The 25,685-nt window shown below is 34.0% G+C and overlaps 2 protein-coding genes across 2 annotated transcripts; both read left to right on the top strand.

Annotated features, from left to right (window-relative positions):
* Positions 1-1,427: 1,427 nt before the first annotated feature.
* LOC128988776 (troponin C-like) lies at positions 1,428-12,340 on the top strand. The gene is made up of 6 exons (XM_054410399.1): positions 1,428-1,538; positions 4,355-4,379; positions 6,318-6,461; positions 7,198-7,317; positions 10,932-11,063; positions 12,189-12,340. Exons 1-6 carry the CDS (start codon positions 1,536-1,538, stop codon positions 12,215-12,217), a joined length of 453 nt encoding a protein of 150 aa, XP_054266374.1. The 5' UTR covers positions 1,428-1,535; the 3' UTR covers positions 12,218-12,340.
* A 4,931-nt stretch (positions 12,341-17,271) lies between these two features.
* Positions 17,272-18,186, top strand: LOC128989096 (uncharacterized). Its single transcript, XM_054410955.1, has 2 exons — positions 17,272-17,467; positions 17,594-18,186. The coding sequence occupies exons 1-2, from the start codon at positions 17,272-17,274 to the stop codon at positions 18,184-18,186; spliced, it is 789 nt and encodes a 262-aa protein (XP_054266930.1).
* The last annotated feature ends 7,499 nt before the right edge of the window (positions 18,187-25,685 follow it).

Raw genomic sequence — 25,685 nt, 5'->3', positions numbered from 1 at the left:
CCAGTTGCTGGGAAACCAGAGATAACCAGAGCGATAGATCCCCAGATACCCCTGGCGGGCTCGGACCCAGCACCCGATCTACTTCGTTTGCCCGTCAGACCCAACATCACTGCCAGGCCATCAGGGTTTCCCAAAAGGAGGCAGGTATAGAAGTGGGACCCACCCGGATGAACCTATCCACCAGAGGTGGCGACACCCTTGACTCAATTGAGGTTCCGGGAAGAACCCCCCACACTCAAGATAACCATACCGTCCGTGCTCAGAGACAGGGATTGGTTTGCATAAGTGCCTACAAACCGTTACCCTCACACTGCGGAAAGTTACGTTGCCCTTGAGTGTCCCCGTGAGCTACGGGTACTTGCCCGTTTTCACCTCCAGGAAAGGCTACTTCCAAAGTCGAGGATTTGCCACACTGAATGCTGGTCGCACACAACAAGCAGGCCGAAACCCAAAGAACCACAGACACAGGTAGGTTAGAGAATATGATGCACTTCCATCTCTCCTAGAGCTAAACACCCCTCCATCCTGGATAAAGGAATGTCACTGGGACCCAATGCCCAGTCGTCCATGTCTGTGGCCTACTTGAAAATGCCGATACCAACACCGAGCAGTTACCTCCCCTTTGGGGGCTTTATACTTATATGCCAACCCCGTACGAAGGACGGGTACTCTGCTAGTGTGTATATATATTTTTGAACGTTATGAGCTCGGACACAGTTGGACCGATTGCCATGAAACTTGGTACATACGTTTAAGGGAAATGGTTAGTTTAATGGAATAGGTTTATACACAATCAACTCCGTGATCCGTCCAAACAGCTCCGCCCCAGTGGCTCTGGAGTTTCCCCATGTTAACCTTATGAGTAATTATATTTAAATAGAATTAAAAAATCATAACAGCTGTTTCAACTAAACAATTTGATTCTGTGATGTTCAATAGCATTAAACAGTTAATAGGTTTACCAACAGGGTGCAGCACTATTAATTGTTTAAATTTATAACAACAGCTAATTTGTACCAAGCAGAAACAAAAAGCTGTGATACATGGAATGGATGGATTTGTTACAGATATGTTTATATAGCCAGTAAATACTAATAGAAAATTAAGAAAAGTCCGTCTACATACTGCAGATCTAGGGAACATTATTATAATTGTTCTCTTTAGCGTTCTCAAGCTGCTTGCCATTATTTTCAAGGAACCAAAATTGTCTCTTCTGCATCCTGGCCCCGTTGTAAGGCACGGGTATAGCGGCTAGTATATTCTAAAATAGGTTAAACTAAAGAAACAACCCGTACGAACAGCTGCTTGTTGGCAACTATTTTTAACCTTACATAGAATAATTTCATAAGCAATTCCACTTGACGTTACAACAATAGCTCCACATGTCCATCGTCAGTTAGACAGCGACCTTCTGGATATTATTAACTGTTGAATATGAAACAGACAGCAACTGTATTGTAGTGGGTTCTGTTCATGTTTAAAGGTAGGTCGCCTGTTCGAGCCTCGAGCACAGTGACTGACATACTGTAGCAGCCATGGTGAGTGTTAGCATATTTGTGTTAGTGTAGAAATATCCTACGGTCAAAATTATACAGGGTATCTCGTAAGTAAAAATCACAACTTCGGGAATAGATTTAAGGGTAAATAAATAGAAACAAGGATTTTCCCTCCAAAACGCTACGTTAAACAGATATCAGCCATTTTGTATTTTTTACAAACACATTTTTATTTATAAATTCATCCTACCGAAAATCATTATGAAAATTGACATTGTATTTAAGTAGTGCTGATAAGGCGCACCCTGACTAGCTTAGCCTTATTTTGATAAGTTTAAAAATATGTGATATTTTTAGAACTATTGTCACGTGCGTCTCAGCATACGCCCCGTTTTATTATTCGATTTATTTAACTTGAAGTAGTTTTCTTTTTAGGAAATTATGATTGTTAGATAAAGATGGTCTTGATTTTTTTTAAACACCCAATTTACAGACATTTACATTATACACGTTTACAATGGTAACAATTTTGAAACTTGAAATTGGACCAAGTTAATGTCTTTCTCGATATTCTTCTATACTTACCAAGTTTCATAAAGATCGCTTAGAAAAATTTAAATATAGTGTTTATGCAAAAAAACAAAAACTAAATTGTGGATATTTGGTAAACAAAGCGGGCTGAGAAAAACATGCATTTTCTGAGCCATAACACCATTCCTTGGAGTTGGGCGTTTACTAACGGGATATTCTGTATATTAATAGGTTTTAACGTAAAAGAAAGAATCTAAGAGTGCGTTTCTAAGACACACATTATGAAAAACATGCGAGCTCAAAAGTTTTGGGTGAATCTTTTTAATTTTATTAGTCAAAAACACTGATTACTTTGTCTAACTACTAAGCTAATTTAAAAATAATTAATACAATCGATATTCCATCCATACTTGGATAAGGCTAGGATATTAAAAAATGTTTGTTTTACATAAGAAAAATTACATGATTAGAACTAGCTGTTACCTACGGGTTTCATAATAAGTACAGCTGAGGTACTTTTAACATTAGGTATATGGAAAGTTAGTTAGAAAGGAATTACGACCTTAAAGGGCAATTTATGAAATGATGGATAGTTTTGCGCAAGGTTTCTCGTCATGACGAAATTTTAAGTAGGCCTATATGGTTTATGGGGGTGTGATTTTTAGTTTTCTCAAAAGTTCATGGGTACTTTGGGATTTATATATGGATTAGTCGGAGTGTTCTAAAAAATACAACTATGTAATAGATATAAGGGAATGGTCCTTAATTATTTGCGGGAAAATCATAACCAACAAAAAAATGATTTTCATGACTCAGTTTAATGCATCGCATAAGTTATTTGGTTTTATAAAATAAAGTTGAATGTGTAGGACAAAACAGCAATTTTTGTGTTTAGTAACACAAAACTGCAAACACTATTCTCAAGATACAACATTTAGTGAGGTAAACAAATAGGAAATGAAATAAACACATAAACGATGCTTAGGAATAACAAATTCAATTTAATCCTCAACTTAATTCTTAATGTCTAATAAAGAAAACTTTTTCCATTCTTCAACATTTATTTTACACATTTTTATAATTTTCATAGTTTATTACATATCAATTAAATTAAATACGGTATAACTTTTTGTATGGATGGGGAACTAAATAGTAAACAAACACTTTTTGTACACACCCAAGGCTACATAAGGCCTTGACCGTTGGCCATATGGTCTGGACACAGGTTCCACCGTACAAACTATAGCATGTTAATCCAATAAAACTTGAATAAAGTATGAAAAATATTCCCTCATAACTTCTTTTGCTTACTGAATTTCGAAAGAACGAGTGTTTCTAACAGATACAACAATGCTAAACTAATGACGGGGTGACGTGATTTATAGACCACACCATCAACAGCTGACTAGCGGAATTTGTTAACTGATCGTTGCATTTCTAATAAAAAATTATAATATTCTAAACCACCTGTTGAAGGTCAATCATAGTTGCTAAGTGTATCTAATACTGTGGAATTGGGTTGAATTGTTTTAATGATTCTATAATTAGATATAAAATGAGGGCATTGAATTATAGAAATGTACGAACAGTTTTTTTTTGTCCTAGGACGCTAGGCACGAGCCTGGCATTGTTTTTCACATTACTTCAGACTAGACCTAGGGGTTGCGGCATTATCACATTGATAAAATCCATCGGTGAGTTGGTCGAACCCGGAACCTCAGGTACTGAAGTCCCGCGCTCTAACCACTACGCCAGCTCGCTCCCCAATGTACGAACAGTAAATTATATAAAATTTATATATTGGGAAAATTATATAATGTAATAATATTTTTATTTATGTGTAGGTATAAAGGCAATTAACATACTTAGCTATTAACAAAATTAAGTTTACGCCACACTACTCTATTTTGACGAGCTTCCCACGCAAGGATTTAGTCCAGAAAACAGCTGTTTGCCGCCAACTTAATCAAATGGGGTTTCATTGCGTAATACTGTACTGTAATGAGTTTTACCGGACACCAAACAGCTGATTATACTGTATATGGGAGGCAATGAGTGGTTATAAACAAAAAAAATAACCTCTCTTATGACAAGTGATTTTTAGTCCTTTAGTTGGTGGTAATGTATAAGGATTTGAACAGATTTAGTAGAAGGTGTAAACTATCGTACGCCACTCGTCCAAAATGTGTTTACCGGACTCGTATGGTAATCCCGTACTCGACCTTCCGGGAACGACCACACTCGTCCGGTAAACACTTATTTTCAGGACTAGTAACGTAATATACTATTGTGTCACACAAAATAAAATTCTTTTTACTATTTTACAGGATGAAGACGAAGAAAAGCTTCGTAGTAAGTATATTGTAGCATTTTAAGAATTTTGTTGTGTAGTTATTATAGTGTTGCTATACAGCTGGTTAGTAATTGTCTAGATAAGTTTTAAATTTAAATTAGTATTAAGAATAAAGTAGGCATATACTTTTTTGTACCTTACATGTTTTGGAGCATTTTCTTGTAATAGGACTTATTAAAATTTCTTAAATAAATAAATAAAATAAGTAAATAAATAAAAAAAACCTTTATTGATCAAGCGTTTCTCAGTACAACTGTTTTTCAGAACAACTCTTGTCATATTAGGAACAAACTAACTGTAAACATTTACAGGTTAAACGCTATTCCTTAACTTAAGCTATACATTTTTCGATTGAAGTTGTTGATGGAGAGATCAAAAGGGCGAACTATAATTTTAGTAGGCCTATTAGTACCATGTTTAATTTTAAATAATCATTTAACCAACATACACCTTTTCGTTTATCTTTCCTACGTACATTAAACACTTTTGTGGTATACATGTTGGGAGTTTTCGTAGAGCTGACAGAATGGTCACAATATTTAAAACCGCTAGAAAATATCTTAGATTGACAAGCTCAAGCTGTGAGGTAGTGAGTGTCCGGTGAGCGTCCAAATCGGTGTCGGCGGCTGGCGCTTCTCACACGGACACGCCTGACACGGTTGGCACGCCAAAGCTACCTGCTAAGGTGGAAAAACATATGACATAACACACATGTAACGCAGTAAGTGGATATTTCGTAACTAATTGCGAAACAACGTCACGGATATACAAAAAACCGTTTTCTTCCTTTCTTTAACGGAACATATTGTATTTATTAGATAGTTCTGTACTACAAATATATTACTTATCACTAAACTTAACACTTTGTTTAGTTTTAAAAAGAATTTAAGATTTTTGCACCTTATTGTTCACTTTATTTTTAAAGTTCTTAATTCAAGTTGGGAGATGGTCTTCAGTTAAGAGTGCAGGACTTCAGTCCCAAAGGTCTCGGGTTTAAATACGGTTAAATACCGTCAAATCATTACTGCAATGGATTTTATCTAAGTGATAATGCCACAACCCCCATGTATAGCCTTAGCCTGAAATAATGTAAAATAAACGGTATCAGCAGAATTTGACAGACACTTTCTCCCATTAGCTTGTCAACAACCTTTATCATAGGTAAGCGTTGAGAGTAACTAACTATGATATTTAATAGGTAAAATCACATTAGTTGCATTAACCTTTGAACCGTAGTAGTAGTTTACACAATGATCACGCATGGATAGTCTTACCGACACAAGTAGAAAAAATAAGATACGGACCTTGACTTGTGCGTTTAAAACTTCTTCGAGTGTCGCTAAGGCTAATTACGTGAGTTGCGTACATTAAACTACCTAAAACTATTTCTTAATTACCAAAAATCACTATTAATAACTTCCAAGAGAGGTTATGTTTATAGCCTCTCATGACCAATGATTGTGATGCAGCGACTTTTGTTCCAAACACTCACTCATTGTTTAATGAATTAAATTGGTCTCAACAGCTGATAAGTTGACGTTCGAAGTGTTACAATTTTACTTATTTTCTCTAAGAAACTCATTGCTCCGTCTTTCGTGTTGTAAAGTAAAACAACAATGCTGTTAAGTAAGTAATCAATGATGTTCAGTAAATCTTTTCAATTCTAAGAACTGAACTGAAACGGCTATTTAAAAAATCGGTTGTAGTATGTTAGCCTAAATACTAGAAATTCTTCCTTGTAAGCATTCAATGATATATTTATTTTAGAAAAAAGAAACTTCAAATTATTCATTCTTTAGCTCGTGTATTGGTGGGTCCTAAGATAAACTGTTTTGCCAAATGCATTATACTTTGATGGTATAATTGGCCAAAAGATGAGTATATGTGGCAACCATCACAGATACAGATCATATTTTAATTGAACCTTAACTGTCCAGTCATGCGGAAGGCGTTCGCTATGTGTGACACTACCAAGTCCGGCTACATAGAAACAACCAAGATTGCCAGCATTCTCAACACCATCGGTCAAGTGTTTGACGACGAAGAGCTTCAGGAACTCATTGAGGAAGTTGATGTTGACGGTAACTACTAAAGTAATCTAATTACCAGAGATGAAATATACTCCATTGTAGATACACCATGCTTTTGGACTAGCTGAAGACAACGTTGAGATTATTTCCGCCGTTTATATAGATTTTATTTTGTTCTTTGGATCTTGTTATTTTAGTTTATTTAAGTAAACGGAACGATCTCATAAAAATAGCATAAGTAAACCGTAAGGCAAAAATCGTAACACTTACAATAAGATAAAAGAGGTGTACACTTCTGCGCTCTCCATTAAAAACACATAAATCAGACTTAAACTTATAATATACTTATAAACCATATAATGAAGTCTACGCACAATTTTAAAATGTAATATAGTTAGGAAGAACATGAATAACAATTAATTTGTCTTCTGATAATTTAGAAAATGCATTATTAACATTGAACTTCAAACAAACAAAGTATCTTTGAACATTTATAGTAATCATATTTTTGTATCTAGTTTATATGTTAATTTAAAATTGACGAGGGATGTTAATGCCACACTCAACATAACCTTCAGTGACATAACCAAGGGGTCCACTGTTCTTTTAAAATCTATTAACGACTACTTTGAAAGGAACAAACATTATACAACAGCACTTTTGAACCAAAATCACGATTTTATAAAATAACATTACTTATCATTACTAGGTTTTTAACCGTACAAGTTTACATAGTGGATGTTTAATTTTCTACGTTGTCATATTTTGATTTGATTGTTGTGTTCAGAGAGCGGCAGAGTAGACTTTGACGGGTTTTGTCAGATCGTGAGCAACTTCCTAGAAGAGGAGGATGCAGAGGCGATGACAGCAGAACTGAAAGAAGCCTTCAGACTGTACGATAAGGAAGGTAAGTAAGGTGGCACACAACGAGGAAAAAAATTAAAAAAAGGGAAAACGCCAGTTAAATGAAGATTGGGCTGTTTTATTTGAAACAAAAATGTTCCACTACAGTGCGACAAAAACAGCTGATTTCATTATTATTTGTTGTGGGGTTGAAGTAGTCTAAGGTAAAAAAATCAGCTGGAGAACATACCTATTTCCTTCGCAGATTTTACCGAAAGAATTATTCAATAAGAATAAACGTATTGTCCTTAAATACCTTTTTTATTGTTAACGATCGTGTGCTTATTGAATACTAGCTGTACCCGCGGGCTTTGCCCCGTTTTACTTCATAAGTGAGCTCGTTCGCATGGCTCAATCACGTCCTGGTTGAAGTTTGTTCGCTACGCTCACTCACCTTTAGGTTGGAGCTCGTTCGCTGCGCTCACTTGCCTTCAGGATAGCTCGTTCGCTACGCTAACTCGCCTCCGGGTTGAAGTTCGTTCGCTACGCTCACTCACCTTTTGGTTGCAAATTAGCTGTTGTCATAAATTTAAAAAAAGAATAATAGTGCTGAACCCTGTTGGTAATCCTTGTAACTTTAATGCTATTGCACATCATAGAACAGAACCAACTTGTTTAATTGAAACAGCTGTTAAGATACATAAATTCCATTTAAATATGAGTACTCATAAGGTTAACATGGGAAACTCCAGAGCCACTGGGGCGGGGCCCGAGAGCCCGATCAGAATAAAAACCACTTAGTTTTCCTATTTAATGCCTAAAGAATCAGTGTACCAAATTTCAGCCTCCTAGGTAAATGGGAAGTGGGAGAATTAGTGATGAGTGAGTGAGTGAGTGAGTCAGTGAGGGCTTTGCCTTATATATATATAGACTAGCTGTACCCGCGGGCTTTGCCCCGTTTAACTTCTTAATTTTCAAGATGAGCTCGTTCGCATGGCTCAATCACGTCCTGGTTGAAGTGCGTTCGCTACGCTCACTCACCTTTAGGTTGGAGCTCGTTCGCTGCGCTCACTTGCCTTCAGGTTAGCTCGTTCGCTACGCTAACTCGCCTCCAGGTTGAAGTTCGTTCGATACGCTCACTCACCTTTTGGTTGCAAATTAGCTGTTGTCATAAATTAAAAAATAATAATAGTGCTGCACCCTGTTGGCAATCCTTGTAACTTTAAAGCTATTGAACATCATAGAACAGAACCAACTTGTTTAATTGAAACAGCTGATAAGATTCATTAATTCTTTTTAAATATGAAAAATCATAAGGTTAACATGGGAAACTCCAGAGCCACTGGGGCGGAGCCCGAGAGTCCGATCAGATCAAAAACAACTTAGTTTTCTTATTTAATGCCTAAAGAATCGGTGTACCAAATTTCAGCCTCCTAGGTAAATGGGAAGTGGGAGAATTAGTGATGAGTGAGTGAGTGAGTGTGTCAGTGAGGGCTTTGCCTTTTATATATTTAGATTTTACTAAAATAAATTCACGTTAGTCAAAGGTTTGAATAGTTTAATACTCGTAGTTCAGAAAAGTATTCAGAGACTCTTGGAATTTAATTTTGTGTTGGTGGAATAGGCCTAATACCTTTTGTATTTGGTATTTTATAAGTAAGCAATTCAAGATAGTAAGGTGTTTGTGAACAGATTTTTAATTTTAAACAATTGAGGAAATTTTTGGTTTGCTATTTAAACTAGGATTGCTTTCATAGCAGAGAAAGCCAGTTGAGCGAAGCGATCACGTTTCATGGTTTTTAATAAATCAATAAATAGAAACATGTTTATAGATATAATATAATATATAGATATAATTTAAGTTATCAGTTTCGCTCAGAACTATCAACATCTATAACAAGTTTCATAAGTAAAGATGTGGTCATTTCATACATATCCTTTGTATCGGTATTTTTCCAGTGATTGCTCGCTAATTTCATCTGGTAAACCCACAGTTAGTTCATTGACATTTTTTTAAATCTTGGCCAGAACTTGCAATTTAGGCTGAAACAATCCTTCATGGATCCATACGATTAGCAGATGTAACTTTTTAAGACTTTTCTGCTTTGAGAGAATCACACAAATAGCTGTAACTGGGAGTTGTTTTCAAAAATTGTGTACATTTAACATAAATTATTATAAAATTTCGGTGGTGTCTGTCTGTCTGTCTGACGGGGCAGCTGTCATGACCAAAATACTAAACAGATACAGACAAAATTAAGCACAAATATGGTCCAAATATCTTGGAATGTCATAGGCCTATTCACTTTCCTGAGTTCCTCTCAGGATTACCCCTTGGATGTCCAACGTTTTGAGGCGAGGATTTTAAAAGTAATTATTAATTATTATCCATGGAAGAATGAAAAAATTCACAATTTTTACCTTTGCGTTGACATTTAAATGTAAACAATCAGAACATTTAAATGTCTACTAAATGTGAACATATTTTAGACTACTATGAGGTAGGATTATTTAATCTAAAACTTTATGAGGGATGATTTATCATAATATAAATTATTTATTCTAAATATATTTCAGTGATTATGGAACAGGGGTTTCTTTCCGTTGCGAAACACGGGTACAGCAACTAGTTTAAAACAATTATGAAAAGCATTGTTTTCAAGCAAGTGTTCTACATTTAACAATCTCAAATTGTCAGTTCATGCGTTTCGGGTGTTATTGCTCGTCTTCATTTTCTACAAATATCAGGAAGTTTTTAGAATACATTCTGAAATGTTTCTTAATATGACACTCTTATATGTGAATTAGGTATTTTCTTGTAAAACGAAAACGCAAAAATAATTGATCCTTCTAGGGCAATAATATATCCCAAGGTGTTGCAAACACAACGATCAATACAACAATTGTGTTGCCAACATGATGATATAATACAAATTATTTCAAAGTGAATAATAAGAAAGCGTGTTCATAATAGCCTTTTTAGATTAAAATATAGATTTTAGAATACCTAGTTATTTCATACTGCAGAATAATGTACTGTAGTTGTTTTAATTCACAATGACAAAAGAAAAGTTTTTTGTTATAACCTCTTTTAGCTACGTAAATCAAATCTGTAAAATACTGTACCTTTTCGATCAGTGGTCTTTTCCAAATTGCGACCTAAGCGTAAACTTTAAACTTTGTCGGTATTATTTGATCAGTGGTCATCATCCGGATTGTTTCCTTTGTATCGTGTTTATGTCGTGGCTTGATTTAAACATATGCCATGATTCTTTGTTTTGTTTACATTTACGTCGTTATTTTGTAACCATCATGGCAACCCACAAGAACAATGTTTAAATTTAAAAGCTTTGAGTTACTTTTAAATTATATTGGCATTATCAAAAATTTAAATTGTTTTTTTCTAAACCTTTCAAACAATTAACAAAACAACCATGGTAAGTTTTACTTTAATATGTTCAGCCGTTGTTGACTTAATGTGTTAGAAAGTTTGCATTGAAGTTGATACCAAAGAGCTTCGTTTCGCTCCACTCAATTATTGTGTGGGATGAATGACAAAGGCCAAAATGCATTGACCATACATTATTACTGATCTACTGTTACACATAAATAAACCAGGTTATAATATATTAATCCTAAATGTATATATACATAAAGTAACTTGTTATTTATGTTTAGGTAACGGATACATAACCACAGCTGTACTAAGGGAGATTTTAGCAGCGCTAGATGACGCTCTCAAACCAGAGGACTTGGACGGGATCATCGCTGAGATAGATACTGACGGTTCTGGCACCGTGGACTTTGATGGTGAATATTTATTTTGATAATAATACTCCTTATTGGTATATAAAAATAGCTAAAACATCACTTATTTTAGTTTTAACTAGCTGTGTACCCGATCTACGCACGGGTATCTTATAGTAGTCAGTTGAAACCTTCTTATTTTAAGAACAGCAGTTGATTTGCATATTTTCAGATATGCTGGCAAAACTATTATATATAAACCTTCACAAATACAGTATCTGACAGTTTCAAGCCAAAGCAAATGCTTCGCAATTAAATGTCACCCGGATCGTGTTGGTCCATATTTTAAAACCAATGATTAAATTAAAAAAGCTTTATAGGCCTAGATCTATGAAGCATAGCCCTAAGGTAGGCCTATAGTTGAAAATTACTATCTACAATGGGTAAAACTATTTACATTACCACCTCAACCTCACCATTTAAACTTTATTCGGGTTAACATTTTCATTATCAAAGGTGCTCTTGTACTTTTCGTGACACTGAGAACGTGATCACTCGTCCCCGAGGTGCAATCTTTCATTGGTAGAAAATAATGGACAGAGTGCCTTTTGGCCATTTTTACATTTCGTTGAAATCAAGCTATTGTTTGTCTATTTCGTATTTACGAATATTGTTCTGCATTTATTAGTTTCTTCCCTTATAGAGTATGGATCAAGTATAAATTAACAATTTACATTATATTTTATTGTTATGGAATTTACAGTTGTATGACGTTAATACGTGTTTATCGAAAAGTCGACAATTTATTATTCCTCTATGTTTCCAGTTTCGATTTTCTTAATTTTGTTACTGTTATAGTACAAATAAAAGTTAAAAAAATCTTTTCTTTATTCATAATTTGTGATTCATTAAGAGGAAGTAGCTTAGTGGCTGTATTTGCAATGAATTTCAAATCACTTCTCTAAGAAATTAAAAATGTAGAAAAGGCCCTTCGCTTTAATATAATAAACCAAGTGATTGTAAGAGAAAATGATCATGTAACACCAATGATTTATTTTACCATAAGGAAGTGTATGACCCTAACAGAGCTAAAATATCTTGAGCTCATAAGAGGCTGAGACATAATTAATACGTAAACATTTTAGGGTGTTTGATGTCGGTAACAGCTGATAACTGATTATGTTGCAGAGTTCATGGAGATGATGACTGGAGAGTAATTGATGTCATCTCCTCATCGCTCATCATCTTCAGGTGATCAATCAAACCTGACACATCGTGGTCGCTCACTATCTACCGCTGGACATTACAGTGTCAATCCAAATACAACGTGCTACTTATAAGTCCACTTGTACTTTAGTATTTACCTAAATTTACTTCCCTGAAGAAAGTTTTTCGGTATGGTGATCAAATAATTTTAAGTGCAATGGAAAATATGCCACTGAAGATAAGTAGTCATACTCATAATTGATTACCATATCATTACGCAGTTCCTAAAATTGTCAACATCACTGGTCAATATATAAAATCATGTTTACAAATTTATAATAATTGACTTTTGGATATTGAAGTAGACATCCCAATCTTATGGACCAATTGTAGCCAATTCTTTTATTAAAAATAAAAGAACTCTGTGAGAAGGTCATAAATTGCACTGGTGTCTAAAATTTCATTTTCTACATTGTTTTTTTTACTAAGATTGTTGATATGACATACACGATGCCAAAGCTTACAATAAATAAGTCATCATATCAGTTTGATTTGGTTAAATAGTCTCAATATTTGACAGCATTCAGTAATTTACATCAGCGCAATCTGTCGTTGGCTCACTTCAACTACGTCCATTATTTGACTTAAACACTGGGAACAACCATATAACATTGGGATAAATTGTCTAGCTCTATCAATAGTTGTCAAAGGTTCTATTTTATGTATGAAACCAGGTGATTGTAACAGCAAAATTAATAGATTTCATAATAAATCAAATAAATTGTGGATATTATGGGGTCCTTAATTAATCTATGGAAAAATATTAAGTAGTTTCATATCAATGCACTACTAACCTTAGTCTTCCTAGGGAATCCCTGGATGAAAAATTTAAATTGCGAAATGCTTTTGACAATTAGCTTTGAAGGTTCAGCTGATTTGGAAAGAAGATATTTAATGATAAAAATGAGCATACAGACACTTTATTTTCAAATAATAGTGTAGTGAGAAAATAATGAAACCAACAAACTACCTTTAACAAATCATTCATAGTAACTAGCCAAATATGTAAATCTGAAGATATGATAAATTCATTTTTTTATTTGTCATAAATCAACACATTATGGAGCAATACATCTGAAGACTTCATAATTATTTTGGTTAGTTATGAGTCAATGAATTAGAAATACTGGATAATATCAGGAGAATCCCGTTGTTTGTGATATTTGAGGTGTCTGCACCTACAAGAAAATATGAAGAGCTTCTGGAAATAGAAGTGAACACCAGTCAGCCAACATGTATATCTAATTCTGGAAAACAAACACCAAAAACAGCGGGGCACTTGGATATACCTGCCAAATAGCTACAAGTGTGTTCAGACCACTTGCCAGCTGAACCTAGTCACAAACAAACAGTAAAAACTGACGTCCAATAAACTTGGTATGCCAGACTTTCAATTATTGCAATTCTATAGCTCCAGCATTTATTTATTTAGTTAATAATGCAAGATAACACTATTTTTTGTTTCCTTGAAATCGTATAAGACTTTTGGGTAGGTAAGTAGTAATAATGCTCGTCTAACATGCCGCAGGTCACCGGTTCGATTCTGAGAAAATTCAGAATATTTGATCGTTCGAAACTGGAACCCTCTGTCCCTGAATAACAGCTGATCTTATTCTGTAACAAAGCTTCACAGACAATGTCACCCATTTTACATTACACATGCATGCATTTCTATTTATTTTGCTACTCATCGTCTATATATTTGATACTATAAGGGGTTTTGTGGTGCATCTCTTTTTCAACCGTCCTACTTAACAGATTTTTACGATTGAGGTGTCATTTTAAAGTTTATAATCCAGGGAAGGGATAAATTGGAACTAAAAAGGTAATTTATTTTAAGGATTCTCGCCCTATAGTTTAATCCATCGTTATCACTCTTTATCGTTGAAATAGCTCTTTATGGGGTGAATAAACGCAGCAAATTTAATTTATTGTAATTAGCAGTTTATTTACAAAAAATGATTGTCACAAACAAAGACAATCTTTGACAAGTAAAAGGGTATTGAATTTTTCGTTTTTCTCAGACAAGAAAAAGACTAAAATACGTAGTTTGCGCACAAGTAACCTCATTCATCTTAAAATACGTATAATAAATGAGTCGCTGTCTTGGTAAAGAGATCCAGTGATTACGACTGGTTACTGTAAATAGCTTTTAGTTAACTTTTTCTCTTGTTTAGACAAGTTCTAAAGTATAATTAACATTTCATTCAACACACTTTTTACTTGTGTATTACTGCTGCTTAAGTCCAAACATAGCTCAGTATCATATAAACGGATTTATAAACATAACCTTCACACAGTATAAACAGAGGAAAAAGTTAACGATAAGCGAATGGCATGAAATGATTGGATTCAACACGGCTCTTGCATTATTCATAACCTGTAAACTTATAAGAAAATGGGTTTCGTGCCTGTGTGAGCTCACGCCACACAATAAACATCAATACGACTTGAAGCCGCTATTAAAATAATTGGGTCTTAGAATTTTCTTAGTAACAAGATATGAATTAGTTGTAGTGTTAAACCTTAAATAAAGTGGTTAGAGTGAATAACGTAATTGATTTTGATTGGATTTATGGACTGAACATGTCAAAATTATTAATCGGCACTGAAACTGTGTTTTAAAATAGTTTTGTAAAAGTTTAAAAACTATTGTGAGTTTCTTTTCTTCAAAACTTGAAGAATATTTAATATTGAAAATTAAGAGTGTGATTGTGCTGAAAACACCTTTACGACGTCGTGAATTACGTGCTGGTGATTATGATGTAAAATATACCCATGCACTGTGGATGCGATACTCCCTGGTGTGGATTAACGTACGCACTAGTGAGTACTATCCTGATAGTTAGACCAATTCGTTAATACTAAGGCAAAAATGTGGTTCGGATTCTATTATACGCTGTAGGTCCTTTAGTTGCCATTAGACGTATGGGCTATTAATTAACAGCTGTGTCTAAGGAATATGTCGGCCTTAGTCACTAACACGACTACAAGATCGTGCCACTCATCCTACACTCATCTCCATTCATACTTGGCTTAAAATACCTACCTTTATATGGTTACCATTTCTTAGAAAAAGTATTTAAATAATCGTTTTGATTAATACGATTTAGAAAACAAAATCATTTTAGCGGTACATTAGAAATTGAATATTACAATTTGGGAATGGATTTACATACAATTTGGAATTTAAATCTGTTTGAAAACCATCACAATTTCAAAAAGGGGTTGAATCAAAATCTTTTACCATCCAAATTTTTGGACACGCAATCGATTTCAAAGTAAATGTTGACTGATTTTTGTGTCAACCTTTGGGACCCAAAGGTGAGTTCTCTAACCACATGATCTGCATGACAAGTAAAAAGTGCTTACCACAATTAATACCTTCTGTTAATATATATCCAGTTTAAAAAGTAAATTGTAATAATTACACCTTGTATGTTTAACATTTTAGAACACAAATTTACCTTGCTAGAATTGTGACAACAATTAACTGGAACCACGGATGTTGATCACAAAGGATCATGTACATTGTTTACCTTAATCGGATATTGGCTGTGTGTTTCACATGATCAGATTTGTTGGCCGGAAGAGATTAGATTACAATATGAGATCCAATAACTGTCGCGGTATTGTAGGTTAGTTAGTTGAATCAACATGATTGGTGTCAAAGTTGGACAGACTCTGTGACCAGATTATGTGTCACGCGACACAAAAGAGGATATTTGAAAATTCGTTATGTCCTGCTTCACATACTAGGACGTTAGGTTCTAGCCCGGAACTGTTTTACAAACTTCTTCAGAGTCCTAGAGGGTTGCGGCATCATCACATGGATAAAATCCATTGGTGATTGGCGGGATTTGAACCCGAAATCTCGGGCTCCGAAGTCCCATCTCTACCACTAGCTTGGGTCCCCATAAAAAATATGATGGAATAACATAGACAGTGTGTGGTTGTATTTATTATATATAATTTATAGATACTTAAATCTTAGTGTATGCTACACCATCTTAATTTATTTAAACGGATTATGTTTGTTTATATAGAGATAGAGACAGGGAATGGATATAGTTTTTAATCTAAAACTAAGATATTTCTAACAATTTGGAGGAAATCATTGGAGCCGTTTTTGAAATCTTTGTGCGCAAACGTTACTCACATTATAGTATAGATATGATGTATTGCATGCATCGGGTGAAAAGTATCACCCAAAAACATTTTAGAAAAGGTACACTTCATAGAAGAGCCATTGTTAGGTTAGATTAGGATGTTAGGTTAGGTTGGATCAAATTAGTTAGTACAAGGTGTTGTTTCGTACTAGGGGAACTGAATTAATTATGTTATAGCTTATATTATTATCATTGTCAATTGAGATGGGGACGCCACCTAAGTGGGCATTTTAACCCAAATATGAGTGAAGGATATGAGTGGAATGAATGGTGTGAGATGATTTGTGTAGCTTTGATACTGACTAAGATCAGCTGATTCATCAGTCACGATCATTTATTTGAAGCACTAATGACCAGGAACTGCTTGGTTTAGTTTCGAACTATAACAATTACTGATTTTTTCAGGATCAAACCGGCGACCCTTTGAATGTTTGGTGAACACTTGAACCACTTATTTACACAGACTAAAATACAGTATAACCTTATATAATATGTAATTTGACAGTTTGCAAATTTTACTACCATACTGTAATCGTTCTCAGTGCTTTTGTCAATGTTATCAAGTTATAACTTCTAGAAACTGTCATATGCCATCTTGGAGATTTTAATTGAAATTGTAAAATTGTGTATTTTCGTTAACATACTGTATATGCGCGTTGACTAATTTCTCGCTTAAATATCTCACTTCAGTTCAGTCGGGTCAGCCGATCCGATAAGACGTACTGCTCCGCTACCGTATCGCAAGCTCACGTCGCGCTACTACTTCACGTGTGTGGCGTGTTTGTCTAAACGGCCTTGTGTAGTTAAAAAAGTGCTTTTTACGTACATAAATTAAAATGCCAGCTACCTGTGGCGTTTGCAACGTGGACATTGGCAGCTGCAAGTCTACTGAAGTGATAAGTTGTGCCGGTAATTGCAAAAAATCGTTTCATGTAAACTGTGTGAAAGAAGATATAGAAGAGAAGAAGGTTCGTACAGCAAAGCAATGGAGGTGTAGGGAGTGCCGAGAAGGCAGTGTAAGTTCCGGCTCAAGTACGCCGATAACAAAGGAATTTTTGCTTAAAGTTTTGGACAGTTTAAAAAAAGAACTTTTTACTGAGTTAAAAAACGTAAAAAAAGAAGTTTCCGAAATGTCGCAATCCCTGAATTTTCTTTCAGAAAAAGTGGACGAATCTACCAAATTAATGGAAAATTTAAGATCGGAAGTGCAAGTTCTGAAAAAAGAAAATGAGGTTTTGCGAGAAACAGTCACCGACCTACAAGACCGGACTCGATCACTGGAACAATATACCCGACGCAGCAACATCGAGATTAGCGGTATCCCAGTCACCCCCAGGGAGGATGTCATCCAGTTGGTGAAGGACGTAGGTGCAGTCATCGGCCTGGAGGTGGAGGAGTCCCAGATCAACGCAGCACACCGAGTACCCAGCTTCCGCAAAGACCGGGTCCCTTCCCTCGTGGTCCAGTTCATCGGCAGATCCACTAGAGACACGTGGTTGAAACAATTCAGGGAGCTCAAGGAATCTGTGACTGTGGACCAGGTAAACTCGTCTTTCCCAAAAGCGAAACTGTACATTAATGAGCACTTGTCTCCAGCTAATAAGGTGTTTTTGTCTGACTTGAAAAAGAAATGTGCTGAAGTAGGCATCAAATACGCGTGGTGCCGTGAGGGAAAATTCTTTATCAGGAAGGCTGATAAGGATAAGTGTCGCAGGATTTACAGTGAGGCTGACATCAAAAAGCTCAAATAAACCATCGTCAAAAGCAATGGATACATACTGTCCTATATTGAGATCATTAATTGCTTCCAGGGATTTCACTTTCCTTATTTACATATTTAGTTTTAGTTCCATTTTTGAATAGATTTTAAATGTACATATCGTAATTTGTATGGTAGAGAATAGTGATTATTTACTATCCTTAAACAGCAATTTTTTTGAATTAGATGATGTCAACTCAAATAATGTATTCACCTTAATATATTGCAACATTAGAAGCTTACGACAAAACTTTAATAATTTTTTAATAGAATTTTCTCAATTAGAACAAGATATTACCTTTATTGTATTAAGTGAAGTTTGGATTAACACCGATGAGTTAAATTTATTCAATATTCCAAATTACAACATTTTTGCACGTTGTAATGACTCCTACAGATCAGGTGGTGTCATATGTTACGCTTTAAAGGATATATGTGTCACAGAAGCAAATGTAAACAGTATGAGGACTGCTGACACGCTCCTCTTAAATATAAAAATTAGTAAACATTATTTTAAACTATTTTGTATATATAGACTGCAAGAGTTTACTGAGAAGGATTTTGTAAACGAACTAGAATCTTATATGAATTATTTTACTACAAATACAATTTTGCTGGGAGACGTTAATATCGACCTGTTAGATGGAAAAATAAATTCTAAAAACTATCAGTACCTTTTAGAGAACAATGGGTTTTTATCAATAGTTAAGAATGCTACTAGAATCACAACAAATTCTAAAACACTAATCGACCATATTTTTATTAAACATAGGCAAGTAAATAGCTTTAAGCAAGCAATATTTGATTTGAATATAACAGATCATTGTTTATTGGGTCTTAAATTTAATGACATTTCTTTAGACCAAGACAAAAAAAAAGTATTTTGCGAGAAGCAGACTATAGATTTTGATAAGGTTATTGGTTGTTTAAAGTCTATTAGTTGGGACGAAGTTTTTAATGAAAAAAATATTGATTTATGTTATGAGAAGTTTAATTTAATTTTAACTGACGTTGTAAATAAGTGTTCTAAAACCATTTCAATAGATAAGAGTCTTGCTAAGGCCAAACTACTAAGTCCTTGGATGACGACAAGTCTCTTAAAAAAAATACGTAGAAGAAAAAAACTGTACGTGTTAACCAAAAAAAGGCCATATGATTTAGTTTTAAGGAATCACTATAAAATGTTCTACAATAATTTAAAACTCGAAATGGATAATGTCAAAAAATTGTATTATTCAAATCATATTCGAAATGCTGATGGTGACCCCGCTAGACAGTGGAGGGTCATAAATAGCCTAACTGGTGAAACCCGTAATCAGTGTTTTGATAAGGTTGAGCTTGAGGATGGAACTATTGACAGTGACTCACAAAGTGTAGCAGATAGAGTTAATCATTATCTGATGAACATTGTGCAACCTGATAACGATACACCTTCACTGGCCGACCTGGGTCTACATCAGCGTTGCCAATCTTTTTTCATTGTGCCAACCACTGAAAACGAAATTATAGGTGTCATTAATGGTTTTAAAAATAAAAAATCTTCGGGTTTCGATAATTTTAATGCATTATTAGTAAAAAAAATAGCTCAATACATTGCACCTGTTTTAACCTATATTTTTAATAAAAGTTTTAGTGAAGGTATTTTTCCTACTAAGTTAAAGTTAAGTGTCGTAATACCAATTTTCAAGAAGCCAAACTTAATAAAATTGAACAACATAAGACCAATCAGTCTACTTTCATCTTTTTCTAAGATATTGGAGAAGCTAATGGTTAACAGACTAGTAAAGTATTTCAATCAAATAATTTTTTTTTCTCAATGGCAGTTTGGGTTTCAGCGAGGAAAATCTACAGAAGATGCTCTGTTGAATTTTACAAATTTAATATATTCAAGTTTTAACAATGGCAACAAAACGACAGGTCTCTTTGTTGACTTTATGAAGGCCTTTGACCTGGTTAACCATAATATCTTACTATTTAAGCTTGAGGCAGCTGGTATCAGAGGTGTGGCGCTCAATTGGTTCCGCAGCTTCCTGACTGGCAGAGAACAGCAGGTACGGGTAGGTGACTGCCTCAGCAGACCACTGCCCGTAACTGTAGGTGTGCCGCAGGGCTCGGTTACCTCAGCAATTTTATTCCTTGTTTTTATTAACGATTTGCTTGACAAGAATTTTAAAGGTCAAATCCAAGCTTTTGCCGATGATATTGGTTTTCTTTATTCTAATAAGGATAAGGAAGTTTTAAAAATGAATTTAATGTTTGATTTAGACATACTCCAAGATTGGTGCTTAAAAAACAAAATGAAAGTTAATGTTAGTAAAACAAAGTTTATAAATTTTGGCTACAGAGAATTTTCTTTTTCATCTCCTATTTTGTATCACATACAAGGCTGCCAACGTGTAGATTGCCAATGTGAGGAAATTGAGAAAGTTAAATCATTTAAATACCTTGGGATACACTTTGATGAAAAATTTACGTGGGAAAAACACATTCAAATTCTGCATGCAAATGTCAAAAGATCAATTAGAAAATTTTATTTCTTAAAACATTTTTGTGAAGAACATTTATTGAAAACACTTTATTACGCACTAATACATTCACGTTTGCAATATGGATTAATATGCTGGGGAGGTACTTTCAAAAGTTTCATCAATCGTTTAAGAACAACTCAAAATCATTTTTTAAGAATCATTTTTAATAAACAGTTGAGAGAAAGCTCATTTCCGTTATACTTTCAATCAAAAATAATGCCGATTCAGAATCTTTTTATATTTAAAGTATTAAAATTGTTTTATCTTAAAAGTGGGAACAATGGAACTGATAACCTATATTACAATACCAGAAGTGTAGATAATTTGTTTTACAGGACCCCTAAAGTCAACAAAGAACTGTTCAAGCATTCGTATCTATTTTTGGGGCCTTTTGTTTTTAATATGTTGCCAATTGATATAAAAAGAAGTAACAATGTTAATAGTTTTTGTAAAAGGTTGAAAGAATGGTTATGTAATATAAATGATACTTCGTTGCTTCGTAATGTTTTAGAATAAAATCTATGTTTTTCACATCGTTAAATTGTAGTACGTTTTTTATATATTTTGTGTTCATTATTTACATTTCAGGCAGTCAGATATGTATATTTTAATTTTTAGAAGTAGACTTAATTTCAATATGTAACGCTACAGGTAGCAGCAGGAGTGATAATTTTAGTAATGGATTGATAAGACTGAACTCTTCATTTCATGTATAGATTAGATAAGTTTTGTGTACACTGGCCACAATTACTGGACAAAGTGGCCAGTTAATTTCCGAATTGTTTTATGATTTGATGATTGTTTGTTTTTGAGGAAATAAAATTCATTATTCATTATTCATTATTCATCATTATTCATATGTACGACTTAGCACCTAAGAGGGCTGTAAAGATATAATTATTTTTAAATAAAGCGTAAAATACACTCAAGTGGGGTGGATACATCTTCGATTGTCGCGGGTAGCTCTTCTATTTGCCAAGCCATATTTGCACATAGTTTGCTAATTAATTTGTAATATTCAAATTTCAATTATTATCTAAAAATATCTATCGTATACTGCGGGAAGCGTCGGTATAAACCACAGTAATGACGTCACTGACGTGATGGGATACGAGTAGTGCACACAGGTAGCGGTTTAGATTCCCCTTAGGCGTGGAAGCGTAAAATGGGTATTAACTGGTGGTATCAACAAGAATTGTGTGCACAAGTAACCAATTTGGTAGGATATTAAACTATTTCTCCTTCCCTACCCCCAATTTGACGGTTTAAGTTAGAGTTTTGGCTTCTAATAACCAAATTGGTTATAGTTATTTTTATGTGTGCTACAAGGCTTATAAGATGATTCATGAATCTTAGTTAATTCTGAAAACAATAAACTAAAGGTTTTTACACTAATTAAATCCTATATTATAAGGAATATTTTTGTGATGAATACACTAGAAAGATAAGCATTAGAGTGATAATTTCCATAAACCAAAATAATGCTGAAGATATAAATTTTAGCAACAAGGAAACCGTGAAAAAACTTCACTCCTGAAGGCAACTGAATATGTTTTTCGTATTTAATTGGATGATTCTTACAGAACAGAGATGTTCTGTTCTGGTTAATGGTTTATAATGTAACATTAAACTGAAAAAGATAAAAAATATGTATTACTTGTGACGAATCTTCAATTTACCTTTAAGTTACATAAAAGTATTCGTTCTGCTATTTTTTGCTATTAGTGGCACAAAATATCTCAGCCATAATTGTACAAAATATTGCATGCTAAGGCATAGTTTGAATAATACTACTTGTTTGTAGGTCTTGAAAAAGCACATGTAAAACAAAAAACCAAACGCTTTTCTAAAAAAAAAAAATTAACACTCACACAAAGAGTTACAGCAGTACTTATAAAATATGTTTTAATATTAATTGTGATAAAGCAATGCTTCTCTCAATAAAGAAATTTGCTGCAAATCTCACTCATCTAGGACTTAATCTATTTAATCTGTAATTACAGCAAATACCATGCAATTTGTCATGCCTGTATGAAGTAACAGCTCTTGTTACGTTGTTACGGTACTTGATGACCTTGTTAGATTACGGCTAGCACGGAGGCACACACTCTAAAGAATTACTTGTGGACACGCATTATTCTTGGTGCCATGATATTTATGTTGATTTAAAATAAAATACTATGGTTACAGTACAACAGTCTTACACTATAGAAGGAACATCATTCAAAATCTTATTAAAAATGTAGTGTACTAAAAATGTGTATCATAGGCATTTCCACCACCAACAAGGGGGCTTGACTACCTAATGGGAGAGGGTATATGTAAAATTGCTGATGATGTATATTTTACTCGTCTAAAAAGCCCAGAATTGTTTTTAAGTTAGCCTAGGGGTTGCTAGCAGTTAGATAAACCTACACTAACATCTTCACCAATGCCATCGGTGATTGGCAGGTCTTGAACACTGGGACATTTGGGACCGAAATCCCACGCTCTACTACTGAGCCAGCCTACTCCCGTAGTATGTTTAGCACTTTTCTTTGAATTTACAGCTGGGATATATAAATTTCCTACGGTTACAAAAATCAAGTTACTCTAAGAAAATCTTTCTTTTTCGATTTTGCTTGACTCTTTAGCAAAATAAAATATACAGTACATCTTATCCACAGGAACATCTTGTATTATTCACATGCATCTTATTTTCCGCATTCGTATAAAATACAGTAACCAACGAGATCCTAAAAAGTGACAACGCTCAAATTAAGAATCGTTAGAAAAATGTATAAAACAATTATTCAAGAACAATAGTACGTGGCAGCATATAAAAAGTTTATTTTAACTAATGAACGTAGCTATGTGTACACTGTACGTGTCAAACAGCACGATGTGGCGCCACAAGTATTGTAGTTGTTGGCTTTAGTGTTGTGTTGACTCGGGTTTAGTATTGGGTTTATTGTACATATACCATCTGATCGTCAACACTTTTAGATTCTGTGGTCCCTTTGCTGTTAACGGGATTGAAGGACACGGTTCTATAATGTGTATAAAAAAAGTACAATTTTAGGCTTTTGTCAAAAAACCTAAGTGGATTGTGAATTTGTTTTGATTTTCGTATGTATAATTTTTATTAGTTGTCAGTTACTAAATAGATTTTTTCCTGTATTAATTTGTGGTAGATCATATTTTTCCACGAGTATTTTCTTATAAAGATATTTCATAGTCTTGAATACTAAACAAACACCCTCTTTTGACAAATATTTAAAAAACATTTTTGGAGAGTGTTTGAATTATATTTCATGTGAAGTAAAGGTTTATGTTTTAAAGTTCTTACTACGGTTAATTTACATAAAGATTGACCATGTTTTACAATGTAATTATCAGTACTTTCAGTCTATATAAACAAAGACGAATTTTAATTGTTTAAAAACCAGAAACTTTGAAGCCATCAAAAAGATTTACAACAAACATATAAAAGACAAGAACTCAGCTAAAAATAAGCGAGATGTTGACAGTGTTTGTTTCTGTAAAGATAGTAACATTATGATCAAGAGAGCAGACCTGTAGAATCGGCGTCGCTTGGGAAAATATGTTAGTGCACTCAAGTTAGTTCACTCAAGCGTAGAAGCAAACAAACACACTCAAACACATCCCAAGTGTGAAATAGTTTACCTTCTGCAAAAACAGCCTGGAAAACTTTGAGCTATTGCTAAATGTAATGTATAAGTGCCGTACAATCAGGGGTTCCAGTACATGTACATGGTATTCATGAACTGTTGTGTGTCGGTTTCAAAATGTTTATGCTATAGCTTTTATTTTGTAACAAGCAGCATAATTTAGAGGGATGACAATATGTTCCACATTAGCACCAGTTCAATCAAATAGAATGGGACTTGATGAAAGTGGAATTGATACAACTGCTAGAGAACAGAGCAATTTACTTTTAGAATTGTCAACAAAGTATTTGTTTGTAAGAAAGCATTTGGAACCTATCCAAATGAGAAAATCGTTCGCTGACCTATACTTGTGTTCAGTTCAGTATCATAGCTAGCACTCATGAATTATAGCTGATAACGCTTCAATTCACGAGTAGTATACAATTATGTTGTGTAACATACTTATAGGAAAGGTTCATAAAAGATTGAAGGAGCTACTAATTGTGTAGATGAATGAGTTAGGAAACGTCATATTTTATTTGTTAGTAAAAAAAACTTTTTGCAAATAAATATAAATGATCCAACCATATTTTCATAATTCTTCGTATTGTTTAATAGTCCACAAATGTTGGTTTTTTAGCTCACAAACTTTACGATTAAATTCTCAAATTATTTAAGAAAAGAGTTAAGAGTTAATTATATAATTTTTATACTAAACAATTGTCCAAGTAGGTTAATTTGTTATTAAAATTATGAAACACAAGATCTTCGCAATGACACTAAAAATTACTTAAATATTTACCAACTGGATTTATTTTTGATAGTTTGTAATGTTTTAACATTATTTCAGCTGAGTTTGAAAACTAAAAGATAACAAATCATGAATGCATGATGTATGTAAATATATGGGTAAAATGTTGGTTGATACAGTTATATCATCGAACCACACTTCTCATTGTTGCTGTCACACACTGAAACATATGGAGTTACATAAATTAAACACTTGCCATAAAATCACGCTTGCAACATTTCGTTGTTTGTTGAGTATTGATGCACTGTGAATACTTTTTTACTTTCTCCCCCCCCCCTCCCTATATAAATAAAAAATAGTATTGTTTAAAACTTTCGGGTTTGAGATTTGGGTGGATTTATCCATTTTAGGTCCCCTGAACCTAAAAAAGTGGTTTTCTAAATGACGTTTGTGAGTGTATATGTAGATGTATACATAGCTATAAACCACATCTGAGGTTAAATTTGGTATTTGGGTACCAATCTATGGCATCTTCAAGTACCCTATTCATCTTACTGAAAAT

Source organism: Macrosteles quadrilineatus, unplaced genomic scaffold, assembly GCF_028750875.1.
Source record: "Macrosteles quadrilineatus isolate MER2022 unplaced genomic scaffold, UCM_ALF_1.0 Scaffold_3__2_contigs__length_128488019, whole genome shotgun sequence".
In the NCBI taxonomy this organism is placed as follows: domain Eukaryota; kingdom Metazoa; phylum Arthropoda; class Insecta; order Hemiptera; family Cicadellidae; genus Macrosteles; species Macrosteles quadrilineatus.
Note: the sequence above shows the minus strand (reverse complement) of the source record. Positions and strands in the feature narration are given on the sequence as shown.